General features: G+C 35.4%; 1 protein-coding gene and 1 long non-coding RNA gene across 2 annotated transcripts in view; one reads left to right on the top strand and one right to left on the bottom strand.

The window, feature by feature from the left end:
- LOC107097251 (sodium-dependent serotonin transporter-like) overlaps positions 1-831 on the bottom strand; it is a 10,587-nt gene extending 9,756 nt beyond the window's left edge. The window contains exon 1 of the mRNA XM_015394331.1: positions 630-831. Coding sequence (XP_015249817.1) covers positions 630-831 — 202 coding nt within the window. The remainder of the gene's footprint in view (positions 1-629) is intronic.
- Positions 832-7,850: 7,019 nt separating this feature from the next.
- Positions 7,851-17,539, top strand: LOC107097269. The gene is made up of 3 exons (XR_001481830.1): positions 7,851-7,925; positions 8,056-8,099; positions 17,459-17,539. It is a non-coding gene; the product is annotated as an uncharacterized LOC107097269 (long non-coding RNA).
- The last annotated feature ends 344 nt before the right edge of the window (positions 17,540-17,883 follow it).

The raw sequence follows: 17,883 nt of genomic DNA, 5'->3' as shown, positions 1-17,883 counted from the left end.
AGAAAGAAAGAAAGAAACAAACAAACAAACAAAGAAAGAAAGAAAATAAAAAAGAAACAAAGAAAGAAAAAAGAGAAAGGAAGAACCATAAAAAGTTGCTTATTAAAACCCAAGTAAATTTAAATTTCCTGCATTGAAAATCATTTTTATTGTGACCAAAAAAATTGGAAAAATACTTATGACTTTTTATCGTATGTCATTTCAAGTTATGTTCATTTAGTTGCTTCAAATTGCTCTACTAAATGTAACCTTCATTGTAGAATCAAGTGCGTCAAGCTTTTTCTTTCTTGTATATAGACATTTTAAATTTCAAGAGAAAAAAAAAACACGGACAGACCTACAATATGATAAAAAAATAGCTTAATTGAAAATAAAAAGAGTGGAGGTGAAGTTGTTTTTATGAAGGTTTTTTTTTTCTTTTTTCAGAACGCGCGGTCGGCACCATGGACAGTTCCCATCATTAGTTGTCTTTTATAAAGTAGTTTTAAATGGATTATGATTTTTAACACGTATGTTAATTATGATTATTAATATCATTGTAACTTTTAAATTATATTAAAAAGTAACTGACTTATCAAAAGTAGTTTAAATATTGTGTTTGGGAGGATAACATCGCAAAACAGTCTTACCGCCTCCGTTTTGATAGCAAATGTAAGGAAATCTCCAAACGTTTCCCAAATCCACCGCAAAACCGATGACAGACAGAAGAAAGTCCATCTTTTTACTCCATTTGTCCCTGGAGTCTGTCTGGGTGACAGTTGGCACAGCCGCGGCGTTGTTGGCGCTGTAGCCGGAGTTTGGGGAGCCCTGCTGGGGCAGTGTGCCGGCCATGACCGCTGAGTCCTGTTCGGAGCAATGGACTGTGAAAAGTCATGGAGAGGAGCCGCTCCAGAGGAGAGGGGGACGTTTCTCCTGAATCCAATGACAAGGCCGAGTGGGAGGAGTTGGTGAACCTGAGGAGACATGGATGGAGGTACCTGTTGTTTGTGGGTTAAATGTTTATACTTTCTTTCTTTCTGAAATATGCTTTGACATGAAATGATATGACTTAAGTTATCTAAATAACCTGCTGAAATTACCTAATGCTTGAACTCTGCTTATTCTATTATTTTTAAGTGCTGTTCAAAAAAGCAAAAGTAAAACTACATCAGTTTTACCTTTATTTTGATTGTCTATATATAGGCTGTTAAAAGGACAGAAATTATGGTTTGAAATAGGTCCCCTGATTCAATACTATATGAAATCACCTTTATGAAACTAGTCTCACTGCAAACAACAAATTTCAAGCTAAAAAAAATTATCAGCTGAGTAGATATTAGGGTTTTTGTCACGTTGGTAGTAAACCTCCAACAGAGTCACATGTGTTTTGCATCAGCTTTTTCATCCAATACCTTCCTGTGTTGTTTTCAATCTTTGTCTCCATTAATTGTAATCAGTTTCCATGTCATTGCAGAAGAAAAGTATCTCCTAAGCTTAATGAATTTAACGACCATATGTCACTGTGGGGAAGGCATTTTCAGGGTCATGCGTAAAGTGTGTTTCCTACCACACAATTTAACTAGAGCTCAACACTGCTCTTACCTGAAAGAAGTTTTTTGGCAAATTGAAAAATGAACTACCTGTCTTTCAAGGATAACCTTTTTCCTGCCATTTATCCAAATTTCTGTTGGTCTTCAACTATTTTGTCCTTGCAGCAGATTTTTCTGCTTGTGCAATGTGCGCAAACTTTATCTTGCACACATTTTTAGCTTAGATTAACCTGTAAGATATACATAGCCTGGGATAATGTTTTATAATCTCACCCTACACTAAAGGTCTCAACAACCCAATACCTGGAGTGAATCTTGATCATTGTCCAGCAAACCTATTGGGCCTGCATTAGTTAGGATACTATCATTACTTCATGATATCATTAAAATCTCTGTTTACCTACTACATGAGTTCTGAGTTGTTTGAGTTGGTTGCACTGAATTTTATTGAAGACTTTTAGAAATAAGAAAGTGATTTTTAATTTTCACATATAAACAAAAACAATTTTCTTTTTACTTAAGAAAAAAATCATATCTAACAAAGTTTTTATCATAGTATTTATTGACTTCTTGGCAGAAGTTTCAAATGCTGAAATGAAAATCAACTGATACATTTCAAACAGATAGGTCACAAAAAAGGCAAAAATTAGATGTATTAAAAAGTTAAGTGAAAAGAAAGAGGATGACTATATTTAAAATAAGTGGACCGGTGATAGATCCTTAAACTACCTTGTCCTCCTGATCTGATTTATTAATATAGTTTGCTGAAAACACTGCTGTCATATCCGAGCAGTTTAAGTGCGCTCATCTAGAAAACCTAATAAAATGACTCTATCATATCCAACCCTTTCAGCTCTGCATAGACTAAAAGACTACTATCTGGATACAGTGGCATCAGAAATCATAGGTGAGCAGGAAGTAACTGAGGGAAAATGGATATGACGCAGTATGAGATACGGGCAGAGGCATCCAGCATCATCTGGAAATTGTCACGTAAAAGGCCCAGTTGTAGCCAAACTGTCTGGACTGGATGTCACATGACTAAAGCTTTTATATTACAATTTATGAAAAGGTGCAGATGGCTAGTATATACTCCTAATAATCACATTTTAATAACAACTCACAAGCATCAAAGAAAAAAGTTAATAGGAATTCACCCATCTGCAGAGGTAAGTAAACAACAGATGACATAAAAACCAAACTTGTTGTGCAGCCAGAATGGGGCACCCTGAAGGCCCATAGCATCATAACACTTTAACTCTAAAGCTGGTGTCCCTGGTTTCCTGAAACACACTCTCTTGTCAGTCTGTGTTGGCATACACGACCAGAAGAACATCAGATTGACAGGGGCTTGTATCATACGCCCTGCTGCCTGTAGGAGCCCGTCTATTCTAATCACACACGGACAGGTGCACGTTGACCCCTACCCTTATGCACTGCTCACTGACAGGTTGGACAGTTCTGAAATCTTACTGCCCAGGTAATGGTAACTTTCATTTATTTACAGAGACCGTTTCTCCTTATAAATACAGTAATGTTTATTATTGTAATATTTATAATTTCATGCAAACATCAAGTGTTGGCTTTTCTTTATCACAGATAATGTTCTACTGTGTGTCAGTTTGACAAACCTTTGGCTTGTGAGTACAGTACCTGGGTTTTTACATTCATTAATGGAGAGTTTAGTTTAGTTAATTGTGTTAGCTGAAATGTTAGTTTTATTATCCTGTTCTTTAGTTAACATTTAGTTTGGCTGATCTAACTTTTTATCATGATTCAGGTAAGCATCTTAAACACTGTCATCTGGCTATCACATGTTTTTATTTGTATGTCCTTTGTGTTTATATCACCCCTAAAGATTTGGTTCTTATTAAGGGCATTTTTAAGAGGAGTTTGTTTTGTTTCTCTCAGCATCAGCAGCAAGCTGGCCTCCTTTCTGTTCCCAAAGACTGGGTTTATCTCCCTGTCTCCTCGTTCGGGTTGTTTATGAGATCTTCTGCTGTGTGTCATAGAGTAAAGTTTTGCACATCCCTGTTAATTTGGAACAGAGCAGACAAGATGTGGGTGCGGTCTGTCTGCTCCTTTGTTAACTCAATTCACCCAGGTGCAATATTTTAATATTCAGTTCACAAGCTGATCAAGTAATGTTGCACTCAAACTGAGTCTTGTTTCTCAGCTAAATCCCCCCTGCAGTCCCTGTAGTAGGTAAGAACGGGAAAGATAATTCACAATCAGGATAGGATGTAAGTACAACAACCATGGTAAAAGTAATTTTAAGATAATGTAGATAAAATTTAATGTTACAAAACATTTCTATGAAATTAATCACACAAACACAAACACTTTGTGTAAAAACACAAAGGGACTAACTTATTTAGAAAAACATTAATTGCAAATTTAACAACTGAATATTTCTTGAATTATTTTTAAGCTAAATAAACAAAAACAAAAAAGAAACTCTTGGAAAATAGGACAGTTTTAATAGGAGATAGAGCCTACAGCAGGTCCCATTCTGATATTTTAGAAGTTCAGGAAATGTATTAACAACTTACTTTCAGCTTTGAGAATGAAGTCGCTTAGAGAGCCAGACCATGTCATGTTGGTCGTTGTTTTTAATATATTTGTAAGTAATTTTTCCATACTGATTTCAGTTATTTTCAGAATTATTTCAACCCTTTAACAGACCCATACGCAACAACAAGACAGCATTTCTTGGTTATATATCCTTGACGAGAAATTTGATTTACGTACTAAAACCATGCAAACCATTTGCACCTAAAAAAACAAGTGTGAAATGTCTCAAATATCTATACATAAATCAAAAACAGGTTACAATCTTCTCCAGTGTTCTGAATAACAATTAAGAATAGTTAATGTTTTATTTTTTTAAATTCTTTTTAATAACTTTAATGACACATAATCAGATTTGTCAACGGTTAGCGAACAACTTTTATGAATGCACTACGGCCAAAATTGGAATGCAGTGGGAGTGACTTATTGTTGTAGTTAGCTTAATTCTAAATAAAGGAATGTTCATTTTAAATTATAGGTATCATTTTTTTTTTCAAAATGCAAGTGACCATTACTTCACAAATAAAAGTTATAATAATGTATTGTTGCTAACCAAGCAAAGACAACCAATATGTAGTAAGTCTGGACAACTGTTGGATTTTACTGTGCAATCAATACTAAGTAGCAGTGTTAATATTGTGGGGTCCTGATGAGGAAAGTCTGTGTTGCTTTTGTCATTTTAATTTGGAATAGATGTGTGGGGGGGTCTTCATTTGTTTCTCACTAGAAATTGTTTTTATTTTATTTTATTTTTTAATTCCTTTTCTCTCATGTCCATTTTTTCAGTTGTTGTTTGATAAAGTCAGTCAGATTTTAACCTGGTGAGACTTAGAGGGAGACAAGGAGTTTATTGACATGAATTAGTATCAGCAGTTTTGGTGCTCAGGCCCTAGCAGCTGACAGCTGAGCATTGCTGCTAATGATGACAGAATGGGCGGATTAGAATGGAGATGTCCTCCACTGAACACCGGTGGTGGACTGAATGATTAAAGAGGAACAGACCTGAGGAGGGACATAGACCAGGGCAGTTAAGGTGGTGGAGGTGGATTGCAGCTGGATGGAAAACCTGATTCCTACACTGTTTTTTAAAAGAAATATACTGAGGTACTATGTGCACATAAACACTTTCAAGATGTTGATATATCTTGTTTCACTAGTCAGTGCATTAGCAGTCTCCCTTCCTTGTTTATCAAAAGTCCTGCTACGGCATTTCTACAAAGTAAAACCAAAACCCCCAAATATCTAAAGCCAGTGTTTGTCCTCCCAAAGAGGGAATTTTAGGTTAAAGATTATCACTAGGTTAAAAGAGGAAAAAAGGGCTCCGACCTCACTGCGCTCAGTCTGTCATGTTGCGGTATCCCTCTGTCTTTTCACCACCTGATTCACTTGACAGCTCAGACCTGCAGGCAGAACTGGACTGCTCACCCCAAGACATCACACTAGAGTTCGCTGGAGCTTATAGCAGCTTTTCTGGCTCAGATTCTCACTGAGATAGTACTTACTAAAAATGCTCACACATTTATGCTGCAGATACAGATGTGATAGCTGCTCAGTAAAAGATATGCAAACTATGCTGATTGTCAGGTATGTGTTTATGGATTTGGCATGAGAGTTTATATGAGGCTGTTGCCACCTTCTGGATATCACTGTGACAACAAAAACAAGCTTTTTTGCTCAAATTCTTTTTTTGAGTAATGAGCACAAACCTTTTCACAAAGTGGATGATAAATTTCATCACAACCAGTAACTGATCTTTTGGTGGTCTTAGAGAAGGGTTAGAGAAAGTGTATCTAAGTACCAAAAAACATCACCATAAGCATTGTGAACAAGATTAATTTGAGTTTAGTGTTTGCATAGTAATAGAGAAAACAGAATATATTGTTTTATTGGTATGTTCTACGTAAAGATTTTGTAATATTAGGTTATTTTACTTTATTTTTCATGCTATTATATAAAATTAATTGTATTGTATTTTATTGTATTTATAATAAGAGATAGGAGCCTCATCTGAAATAACAAACAGCCCCTTGATTTGTCTCAATGAAGATAGAGCTAGACTATATAGCATCTTTTATTTATCTTTTAAGGCTACAAAGATCCCTTTAAATAAGTTAGAGCATTTAGCTTTGGCATCAAAGGCTACTATTTCTTTAGACATATACTTTTTTAAAAGTGTTTATAGCTAAAATTCTGCAAATAATTAAAGCAGGGTTTTTTTCAAACTACAATAAGTGATTGATTGCACTGATTGGACATTAATAATTTATTTAACATCATTTTTGAGCCTTATGACTGGTTTTTCTCAAATTGACCACAAGATGGCACCAACAATTTTAGAAAGAAACACAAAACTCAGCCTTATTAGGTGTAGAAATACGTTATGGAGTACATGACTTGTAGAAGTTATCAATGGGTTAGATATTCATACAATATTAACATACAGCCTATGTAGACCATACTTTAAGTTTAATTTACTGATGAACTGATAACCTGCCATTGATAGAAAAATATCAGCCATATAGTTTGATTTCCAAAAATGAGAGATGAGAGCTTTGATTCCTAAACATTTTTAGTTCAATCCACATGTTTAAAACTGTGAAAAGAAAAGTCTCATAAGTAGCCTACTTTAACTTTCTTTACTGATTACCATAATACGGTATTCAGATTTAGTTTACTGCATTTGAGCGCTACAGTATGTAACACCTAATAGAGAGTTATTCAAGCACATTAACATGAAATATATTTAAAAGAATCTAGCAGTGAATACCGTTCCCCGGAAATATTTCAAATGAATGTAGAAATTGTATTAATAATAACCCTTAGCCAATCATTGGCCACCCCTGTGGCCACCCCTGCCATTTTCCCCCCTCTAATACAGATGGTGGCAGCAGTAATACTCTCAAGTGGAATATTCAAAATATTAAAATTTTTTGTGGTTAATTATATACATCATTATACTAACATTAAAGATGATAAGTACAGAATTCATGCTCTTTTCAGAGCTAGATTTTGTGTTATATGGGATAAAGAGATAATGTGCCTCTGCAAGTCATCTAGGATTCTTAAGTAAAATCAAAGATAAATAAAATTTAAATAAAAAAAAATCAAAGAATCAATTTACGTAGATATTAGTGTTGTAAATATCCATTTTATGCAGAATGTTTATTGATAAAAGTAGGTAAGTAATGACAATGATGATTGATTTATGCCCCAGAACTCAAAACTGAGTTTAATCCACTATACCTTTTATCTAGAAATTATGGATGTTTAAATATATGGGTCTATTTGTTAGCAAAGGCTGTACGAAAGTATAGTTAGAGTTTATTTCGAAAATATGGATATTTTGCTCGTTAATTTTCCTGTTGGAACAGTGTAGATTGACCGTGAGGTTCTGGTGCCTATCCGCTTTCGGCCAGCCCTCAGTACACATTGGTTATTACCTGGCCACCCTTATAAAGAATTTCTGGCTACGCCTCTGTATGAAAAAACAAACAAGTTTTACTCAATATAAAAAAACAACAACAACAACAAAAAAAATCAATGATTTTAGCGGATTAAACACTCTAATACTAATTTTCTTATTGAAAAGTGGTACTTTTGATAGGCACACAAAGGCCACTAAATGCACAGACTGTAAAGCTCCAAAGTTGATCTTTCTCACCGTTAAACTGAATGTGAGAGCAGCAGCCAATGGAGGCGCTGCATGTGTCCATAAGAGGCGTGCGCGCAGCGGAGGAGGAGCTCCATCAGGGTTTCCACGCAGCTACAGGGAGAGAGGCGCTGCGCTCAGACAGGAGGCAGGATCCATGGCAACAATCATGGCAGGTGGGGGAAAAAAAACATCTACATTTATACATGGAAAGCATAAATAGATTGCTTTTAATGCATGGGCATATGCTGCTCTATCGAAATACAAAAACATAAATCCTATGTGCTTTCTTTGTTGTGTTTTTAGAAGCAGAGACTCGCCAGAAGCTGCTGCGCACCGTAAAAAAGGAGGTGGGTGTTTTCACATCAGCAGGAGAATCAAAAACTGTACAATAAGAGGCTTAATTTAACTCATTCAAACTTTAGCTGAGAATGTGACAAACTCATGGCTCACACTTCTGCTTGGGCACCTCCTCTGATATCTGTCTGTTACTAGCCTATACTTACCTAAAACATCTGTTTAAAAATAGAAATAAAATAAAATGTTATATTTTATTCATAAGATACAATCCATTGACTATGAATGGAATACGTGAGTTTGATGCAGCTAAGATGGGAGAAGCTGAACAAAGAAAACTGATTATTGTCTCTGGCAGCAGAGGAGGTCATTAGGCTACTGAGAGATCATTTGTTGCTTATATTTGCATGCAATCATGCGTATGTGTGTGTGTGTGAGAGAAGAAAAGATGCCTGTAATTTATTTTACTGCGGTCGGTAAAAGCAAACATTGACACAGCTGTAATGATTTGATGGTCTGGGATTTTTCCTTAAAAAATTAAGAAACAGAAGCATTGGGATTATTCAGCCAATCTGACATTTAGATAATAGTTTGTGATACATTAGTAACCCTTGCAAATGATTGGAGTGTTATTCTCGTGTGTTATCATGCAAATATTAGATCAGTTTTTGCAGGAATACCTCGACAATCCATTAAGGAACTGTGCATATTTTTGGTGTAAATAACTTTTCCTTAGTCATTTTTTCAAATCAAAGAAAAATGGGAAAATGGCTTGATTCAACTGCATCAGAAATAGCCTAGTTTAAGGAGAGGTTCATGCACTGAATCATCTAATTTCTGTCTTTATTGTTTTCCTTTATTTTTAACACACCTGCAGCACAGACTGAGAGATCAAAGCTGTTTCAAAGCAACTGAAAAAGCCTTTCATTGAATCTCCTTTGTGTTATCCCTCATACAGGGAGACCTGGAGGTTTTTCTTAATGTGAAGGGTGGAAGTGTTCAATTATTTGAATTGTAACCTGCTAGTAAAAACTACCATTAGTACAAACCCCTCTCTTTCTATTAGGCAATTTACTGATATCCTGACATTCCAAGGTTTTTTTTAATGTCATGGTTTAAAATTTTTTGCAGATTTCCAACAAATTGTATTGTATATTTGAAGTTAGAGAAAGTCCTGCAGTGGGTTTTTCACTGATGGTTTAAAGAATGAGTAGCAGAAGGTCATCTTATTCACTTATTGCTGTGCACTGCTGATCGACTGGCTGCAAGAAGGCTACATTGTGTGGTACTCAGGTAAAAACTAAACAAACAATAAAACCCCAGAAGCAATGATAATAATTTTTTTTTTTTTAAGATATAACTGCTTAAAATTTAAGTTAGCTAATACCAAGTAGCATGTAATGTAATCTGTTAACTTCTCTGCACAAAAGGAACATTTTCTTGAACACTACCACTGGACCATTGGGAGTTTATTATTATGATTTTGCTTTGGCCTATATATAAAAGAAAACACAAATGTTATAAATGACAGAAATTTTGCAATAAGATGATTCATTACTCTTTTCCTGAAGCAATTAAAAGAAGTTTACTTTATTATTTTTTTACATTTCCTAGAGAAAAATCATGGTATTGTTATTCTAGTCAAAGTTATCATACAATGTGAATCTCATATTAATAGATCTAACATTGTTTGCTTAGATTTTGATATTTTTTAACTAGTTAATTATGCAATTCACAGGAAGCTAATGTGGCCATAAAGTTTGTTGTTTTACAAATTAGCCTTATTGGCACAACTAGTAAAAGTTACACTGATTCATGTTTAAGACACATGGTTGAGGTCTTGCAATTTTTGGTGATATATTGTTTTTCTATATGTTTTCTATATGTTTTATCATAAAAATATACATTTATTAGAGCTCTTTTCACTTTTTTTTTTAGATTCATATATTTAGTTTTGGAATTTATTGACGGAATTAGGTGTTAGAAATTTCAAAAGCCTGTTTAGTGATCAATTATGCTGTCTAGAAATTTCAAAAGCCTGTTTAGTGATCAATTATGCTGTCTTACATCCAGGCCTCAGTGAAACCTTGGATCTTAAAGGGAAAATGATAAACAAATAGTCTAACAACATTTCAGAGTTATAATAGAAAAGAATGCTGATATGAGAAAATCCTAATCAATACCAGCTGTATGGAACAAGCTGAATTAAAGCTAGGTAATTCACACATAGACATGGTATGAAACATGAGCCTGACTCATTTCAGTCAGAACTCGGATCACAGACAGATTTAGGCTTTAATCAGTGAGATGGTCTGACTGTTATAGAGCCAACGACAAGTTACAATATTGTGCTGTTCAATACCTTTGAGCACAGATATTCACCAATAAATACCTTAGGCTGTTACTTGGAATATTGCTGTCATAGAACTTCAAAAATAATTGTGTTCAAAGGATTTTCACTATGTTCTTTACATGTAGGTGCAGCTGCTACGTTCAGTCTGTGTTTGCAATTCAAAATTTAAGAAAGCCTTCTATTTATTTGTTTATTTATTTTTGATGATTTGATTGTTCATAACATATAAACAGAACATTAATATTCAAGTATCAAAAATATTCCAAAAACCACCAATGCTTCCTTGGAGCTCCCCAACTTTATCTACTCTGTCCAGCCGGGATTGTTTTTAATCCTAGGGAAATGGTTTCCATTAAGTGAAAGGAAAACATTCAAACCTGTATTACACCATTCCTTTGCTAAAATGTTTTTTTAACTGTATTTTTTCTGCTTCATACACTGATGAATATTTTTTTTTTCAAATAAAAACGTAAAAAAGACTTATTGCTATAGAAATAGAAAGGCTTTCATCTGAATTTCCTTCCTTTGCGTCACATTTGCAGTCTTATCTGTGGATACCAGACCCTTCTTCTGATTTGACAACTTTACCCACAGTAGCTTACTTCACTTCTTACTCTCTTGCTTTGTTAACATGCTTCTAAATCCTTTTGCAGACTGATCAAATCAATAGATTAACCGACATCTTAGTGGTTTATTTTAAAAGCTCAGTAAGTCTGCACATTATGAGATAAAAAAGGTGCTGGGGAAAGAAATCTTGAATGTTATGATAAGAAGTTTTGATTATGATAAACCCCTTTCCTCATTACTCTGCCTATTTTCCATCTTTACATTGTCCCCACCACCAATTAAAGTTGGGAGCATAATGGAGATATAATCATAAAGCAGAGTTTGTAAACTCTAATTTGAAATACTTCAGCTTGTCCAGTTTTGCTGAATTTAGTCATTTAGGTTTTGGATTTTGGACACGGGCTGCACAGTGGAGCATTTTCCCTTACAGCACGACGGTCCTGTGTTCAATCCCTGGCCAAAAGTCTATCTACATTTTCTCCTTGTGCATACAGTACCTGGGCTCTCTCTGGGCACTCTGACTTCCTCCAATAGTCTAAAAACATGAATGTTACTGTAGGTTGATTGGTGTCTCCAAGTTTCCCTTAAGTGTGTATACATCTGTCTTGTTCTCTGATAAACTGGCAACCTTATCTGGGTGTAACCCACCTTTTGCATATAAACTGCAGGAGATAGGCACCAGCCCCTGTGTCCCTGACAGATGAATGGTAGAAAAGAGATGGTTTGATTTTGGACACTTTGCTATTGAGAAAAGGATTGGCATTTAGTTCTAATCCTTATAAGGAACATTCAGCTTTACTAATGGAGAACTTCTTTCTTTTCTTTTTTTTTCTCCCGGGGTTATATGGTTACAGTTCAATTATATCTCATGTCCTGCCAAAAGTGGTTCACAGTTTATCAAGAGTTCTCACCAAAGATGCCATACCTGCAAATTACTGCAAAGTGTACTTCATAAAAAACTACAATCAAAAAATGTATTTTCATATCATAGTGACATTACTCAGCTTAACTTCCATTATCAATGTACTTTATTTTTTACTTTACCATCTCTGAGTTGATGTATTTTGCAGAATACTGTAAATTTATAGTGTTACACTTCAACTTACAATTGTAATGTAAATCCAGCTGTAAATATTTATACTAATGGTTATCACATCATAACTACCTTATGGTAGATTGTCCATGCTCTCTACAGACTCCTTTAATCCAGTTTAGGTTTATGCAAACTGTGGATCCAGAGGAAAGTGGCCCTTTGGACCCCCCATATTAGCTCTAAGTAATTCTGGCTTAAAGCTATAGGCTTATGAATACCCAATAAAATAAATTATCTAATTACATTGAATTTCTATAAATAAATGGCACTAAAAGTACCATTAGTATTTTAGGTCTAAATTTTGGTCATTAAGTTTAAAATGTAATTGTTTTTTTCCCACACATTAGCAACTCACAATAGCCGTTTAACTAGCTACTCTTTCTGTCATGCATGCAGCATCTTGTTCTGTCTTTACATATATTTTGGTTAATCTTTAAAAATTATTTATCTGAAAACTCTACATGTTAACAGTCATTTAACAGTGCTTAAAATCAACAGCCAGGTGTCATGTTTTTAAGTGAAACGCTATTATTAAAAATCGTTTGGTTTGTGCTAAAGCTACCATGGCACGAGGAGTTTATGTGCTAGCATTTAGGAACACAGGAAACCTTTATGTACTTACATAGACTGTATTTTGTTTTTTTTTTAAATGGCAACTTAAAACAAAATTTATGTTAAACATCCTGTAGTGGTAGCTGTTTCAGATTAGGTAGAATATTGATAATAATTGTCTAAAGAGGAAACATTTTTTTGCCACTTTTACTTTGTAGGCACCCTAAAGCTTAACTAAAATTTCTTATACTTATTGAAACAGTATTCTATTTTATAACAAAACCAGCTCAAATAAAGTTGAGCAAATTGATGGTTGATATTCACTGAAATATATGATGTTAATTTATTTATAAACTGATGTATGCATTCCTCTATTGGTTTATGTTTATGAGTTATATTGGTTTGTGTGGGCTGTGCCATATGGTGTCTCTATGCTGACTGTTTACGCTCTGCCCCCATCCAGCTGGTTTTATGCCACCAGGCTGCTCAGACATACCTGGATGTGGGCCATTATCCAGAGAGCCGAGCCTGTCTGTGACAGCAGAATTACCTTCCTGGCAGAAAATTAGTCTGAATAAGAGCTTCTATTTGCCTTGGTTTTAGTATAGTGTCACTGTGTCGTGCTCTGCCTTTTCCATATACCATGCTTTAACGAACAAACACAAATGCGCACCTGTGTTTGCTAAAGGAGTGAGTGAAAGAGAGCAGGAACCTTTACTTTCCTGCTCCCTGTGAACTGTTTTAATTCCTTGCTTGAAGAGATTTTCCTATTTCCCTGAGGTGTATTGATGGACAGTTTAAATGCAGGGTTGATTCATTTATTCCACGGGAATTTGCTCAGGGAAAGTGTTTAACATTACTACCATCGCATCCACAGATAGAGATTGCAATGCCGTTTTTGACCCATCGTTAAATATATTTATAACAAGAAATGTTATAACAGATAAAACAGGATTTTCTGCTTCATTGAGAGAAAATCTCAATGCTTTGTCCTGATGTTGAGATGACGAACTGTCTGGTCTGTGAAGACCAGCCTTGGTTACAAAATTATAAAGTTCAGACCACTATGTGCAATAAAAAACATCCTGGCAGAGCGATGCATCACTTTTACATAAGAAACAGTCGTGACTTTGCTTTTTGTTTTTTTTCCATTACTTGCTTCCTTCGTTCTTCACTGAGCATAAAGACGATGAATTATGGAGGGTGGATGTTAGTAAATTAGTTTTTCTTTCTGGCTGTTATTTCTTGCTGTTGCAGGATGTAATTGAAGTGCTCAGTAGATCTTTTATCAGTAGAGCCTCTGGCTTTAAGACTTTGAGTAGCTAGAGCAGATTCATTCAGCTTTGCTGCAACAGATTTCTCTTAGCTGTAAAGATTTCTGCCTTGCAGATGAATTCATGTTATGAAGCTGCTGTCTTTCGTATTTTTGTCAGAGATGAATTAGTTGTGTTTTTCCATGCATCTTTTTGGATGAAGAGTTTCGCTTTGAGACTCGTGACATCTCCATAGAAACTCTCAGGTTGCCAGCACACAGACTGTTTAGGAGACTTATTCCTCAGAGAGCAGATCAGTAGCTTAGATAAGTATGAGGGGAACACAAGTGAGCAAATCAATCAACTTTCTTTTAAGGTGTAGTCAGGAAAGAAAGCCAAAGGAACCAAGTCCCCTGCGTACGACATCATTGTGTGTGTGTGTGTGTGAGTTTATTCTTTTTTTAGCACTATATTCATGAGTTGAAGCGGAGGGGCGTCTCATCAGACTGCTGCTGTCTCTGTTGTGTTGGCTGCATGAATCATATCTGTTGCAGCTGAAATAAACAATGGCACTGTTTGTGTCCAATGACTGCACTCCAATTAGTCACTGTCGTTTGAATAAGTGAATGTTTTTAAGGAGTGCAGTTTGAGCCACGCTTGGTTTGCAGTGGTGTTATAAAGTAGACATTAGTTTCTCTCATTGGCCGTGAAATGGGAGATGGTGCTTTTGTTTTATTTGATCATTTGTTTGATAGCATATATTGGATCCCTAAACCTAGCTATGGATTTATTCAGTTAAGTTTTGACTTCATTACACTGTGAAATATAATAATGCGACATAACTCTTTACAATCTACATTTTATATAATTGTATAATCAGTTTAATGAGTTTAATTGTTATTTTTGGTATTCAAGTATTCACAATATACATTCTAGTTAAACATAAGGGAAATAGAATGTGTCCTCATATGGCTCATTCGTCGGATTAAAAGTCCTTTTTCAAACTATTAACCTTTAATCAGGTTTAAAACCAAATTTTATCATGTCCATATTTCTAGATTTAAATGTTTTTCTTTGTCTGATATTAAAATAATAAAAATTTAAAGTATAGATATATTTAACGCTAGGTTATTGAGTTAATCAAATGTTGAAGTTTGCGCTAATAGACTAATTTATTTAATTCATTTAAGAAACATAGAATAGAGTTCTCAGAGATGTTCATAATATGCAATATACCGTCACATAGAGGGCAGTCCTACCAATTACAGTTTCTGTATGACATCTAGTGGAAATATATGACTGCAAACCATTTGGCAGTTAACATCTGAAAGTTGTGGTGTACATTTCTATTAAGTTAACTTAATATGTACAGTTACATCCACAAACCATTTGGGGGTATGTCTCCTAGATTTAGAAATCTAGGTTGTTTTTTTTCTTCCTGTGCCTTGAAAATACCTGAAGGCAAAAAAAAAATGAATAGAGAGCTCTGTAAAAAATATTTTTCTTTTAGATGTATCCAGTATGTGGACTTTACCTGGGCCATTCAAGCACGTTAAAATGATTTGATCTAAAGCATTTAGCTCTATCTATCTTCAATCAACACCATATTGCTTCGCTGTCCCTTTCAAAGAAAGTCATTTTCAACATGGGATGCTACCACCTGCTTGTTCAATCTGCTAATGGCGTTTTTTTTTTTTAGGGAAATATGCACCATTAGTTTTCAACCATGCATAACTTTTTTTTGCATTTAGGTCATGTTTTGTCTATGACAGACTATACATGGGATTGTAGGTTTCTTCTTTCAACTCGTCCATAAAGACCAGTTTTCTTGACAGCACAACTAATAGCCACCTGATTTCACATCTGAGCTGTGAATCTTCACATAGAGTTACCAATGGTTACAATGGTTGTTTAAAGCTTGGGATATCACTTAATTATCTAACTTTGCTTCAAATTTAGATTGCAAACTTCTGAGGCTTTCACTGAACAACAGGATTTATACTAAGATGAAATTACACTCAACTCAACTTTATTTATAGACACCTTTAAAACAACCCCAACTGCCACAAAGTGCTGTACATACCAAGGAAATAAAATAAAAACAACCAAATACTTTAAAAGAATAAAACAAGTAACATAAACCTAAATTAAATAAAGTAAAACCAAATGAAAAACAACCACCAAAACAAACCACAAAGCCAGAGAGAGCCAAAGAATGAAAAAAGGTTTTAAGACAAGTTTCATAAATTGACAGTGAGGGGGATTGTCCAATGATGAGGAGGAGCTGAAACACACATGAAGCCCCTGTTTACTAATTGTGAGCATTGTTTTTTTTTTTTTTTTTCACTCAGCCATAGTCTATTTTATGGTCTAACTTGAAGTCCAGAATTCACAAAAAATAAACATGTTCAAGATGTATAAATACTTTTTCACTGTTATTGTATTTTTTTCTGCCAGACTCATCTAGGTAATTATAGTATTTTCTAATTTTACCAATTCTGTTTCGAATGTGCCCAAATAGACTGCTAAAAACATTTTTTTGCATAACGATAAGAAGCTGTAACGACACATTAACTCAGAGTACAATGTTTATGATCTAAATGCTCCACTTGGCCTCCTTTTGCTGATAGACCTATTATGACTGAATCATGGAGTACCATTTGTCAGGAGAGTGTTGAAGTGTTCCTGTTGGCTGACTGCACACATTTAGCTCAGCTTTTTTTGTCTGCACCAGCATGAAACTGTAGAACATTTTAATTTAAAACCCAAAAGATAACAAAAGCCTTGTTTTTGATATTTATTAATTATTTTTCCAATTCAAGTTATTTTTCTGTTTATTTTTTGTTTATAGGGCTAACCGGGGTTGATGAAGCATCTTATGTCCTCATGTCATGTGCATGTCCAGCATGTAGAAAGAGTGTTTGTGTTTGCTGATGATGGCCCTGGCAGTGTAATGCGTTTTTTTTGTGGACAGAATAATTTCAGCCGGAAATTGCTGCTCAGCTATCTGCTTGGCCGTGTCTGAAGGTTGATATTCCCCAATCAGACTGCAGAGCAGTGCCCACACAGGGGCCATCTCCATAGTCACCACAGGGGCTGATTCACCGGTCGTCTTAACTCTTGGTGCGTGGCAGAACAGGAGTCAGAACATAGCCAAACTAATGAGTGTTTCCTCGTAGGCCCGTATATATGATGTACATCCTCTTTTTGTAATAGAAATGATGAAGATCTTATCTGCATTTGAATCTGCTACAGAATGGTCTGTTCCTGCAGAGGGATGGTAATTGCTCAGAAATGGGGTCTGTGATGTATGAACTGCCCTTCTCTAGCACCAAATGAATCTGCATTTCCCAGTGGTCCTTAGAACAAGAGCTGGTGACTCATCCAGCAGCTAAACAACTGCTGATAGTTTTTCCTGCTCTTAACTTTTAAGGCTGACTCCTTTTACATTCATGAATTCTCCCGTTTATTCCCTCAGCTGAAGCGTATTTGTCACTCAGTCACATCCTGACCTAAAAGCCCCTCTCAGTCTGTTCGTGCTTAATGTGACATCGTAATGAATGAGTCATCCAGCGTCTCCTCTTTCATTGACAGGTGAAGCAGATTATGGAGGAAGCTGTCACCAGGAAATTTGTTCATGAAGACAGCAGTCATATTGTGTCCTTTTGTGGTGAGTATTCAAAACCCCACAACTTTATTTCCAATGTATCTTAACAGAGCCCATGGGCGTAGGTTTGCATAGGGACCATAGGGACATGTCCCTACCAAAATTTTGGAAGGACCTATTTGTCCCTACCAATAATTGGATGTGAACAACATATAATTTACTATACAGCAGCCGTTTCTTTTCCTCTCGCAGATTCTCTGCCTGGTAGCTGCAGCTGCCTGCTCTTTCCTGTCCCTTTCACATAGCAGCGCATCAACTGTGCTGCTTGGTTTAACTCTCTGATTATTCTGCCTTAAGTTCCGCCTTCTCTCTTTCTGATTGCGTGTTTTCTAGTCTGTATGTGCGCGTGCGG

Source organism: Cyprinodon variegatus, unplaced genomic scaffold, assembly GCF_000732505.1.
Source record: "Cyprinodon variegatus isolate N-32 unplaced genomic scaffold, C_variegatus-1.0 Scaffold681, whole genome shotgun sequence".
Lineage (NCBI taxonomy): Eukaryota > Metazoa > Chordata > Actinopteri > Cyprinodontiformes > Cyprinodontidae > Cyprinodon > Cyprinodon variegatus.
This window is presented reverse-complemented; position numbering and strand designations above follow the sequence as displayed.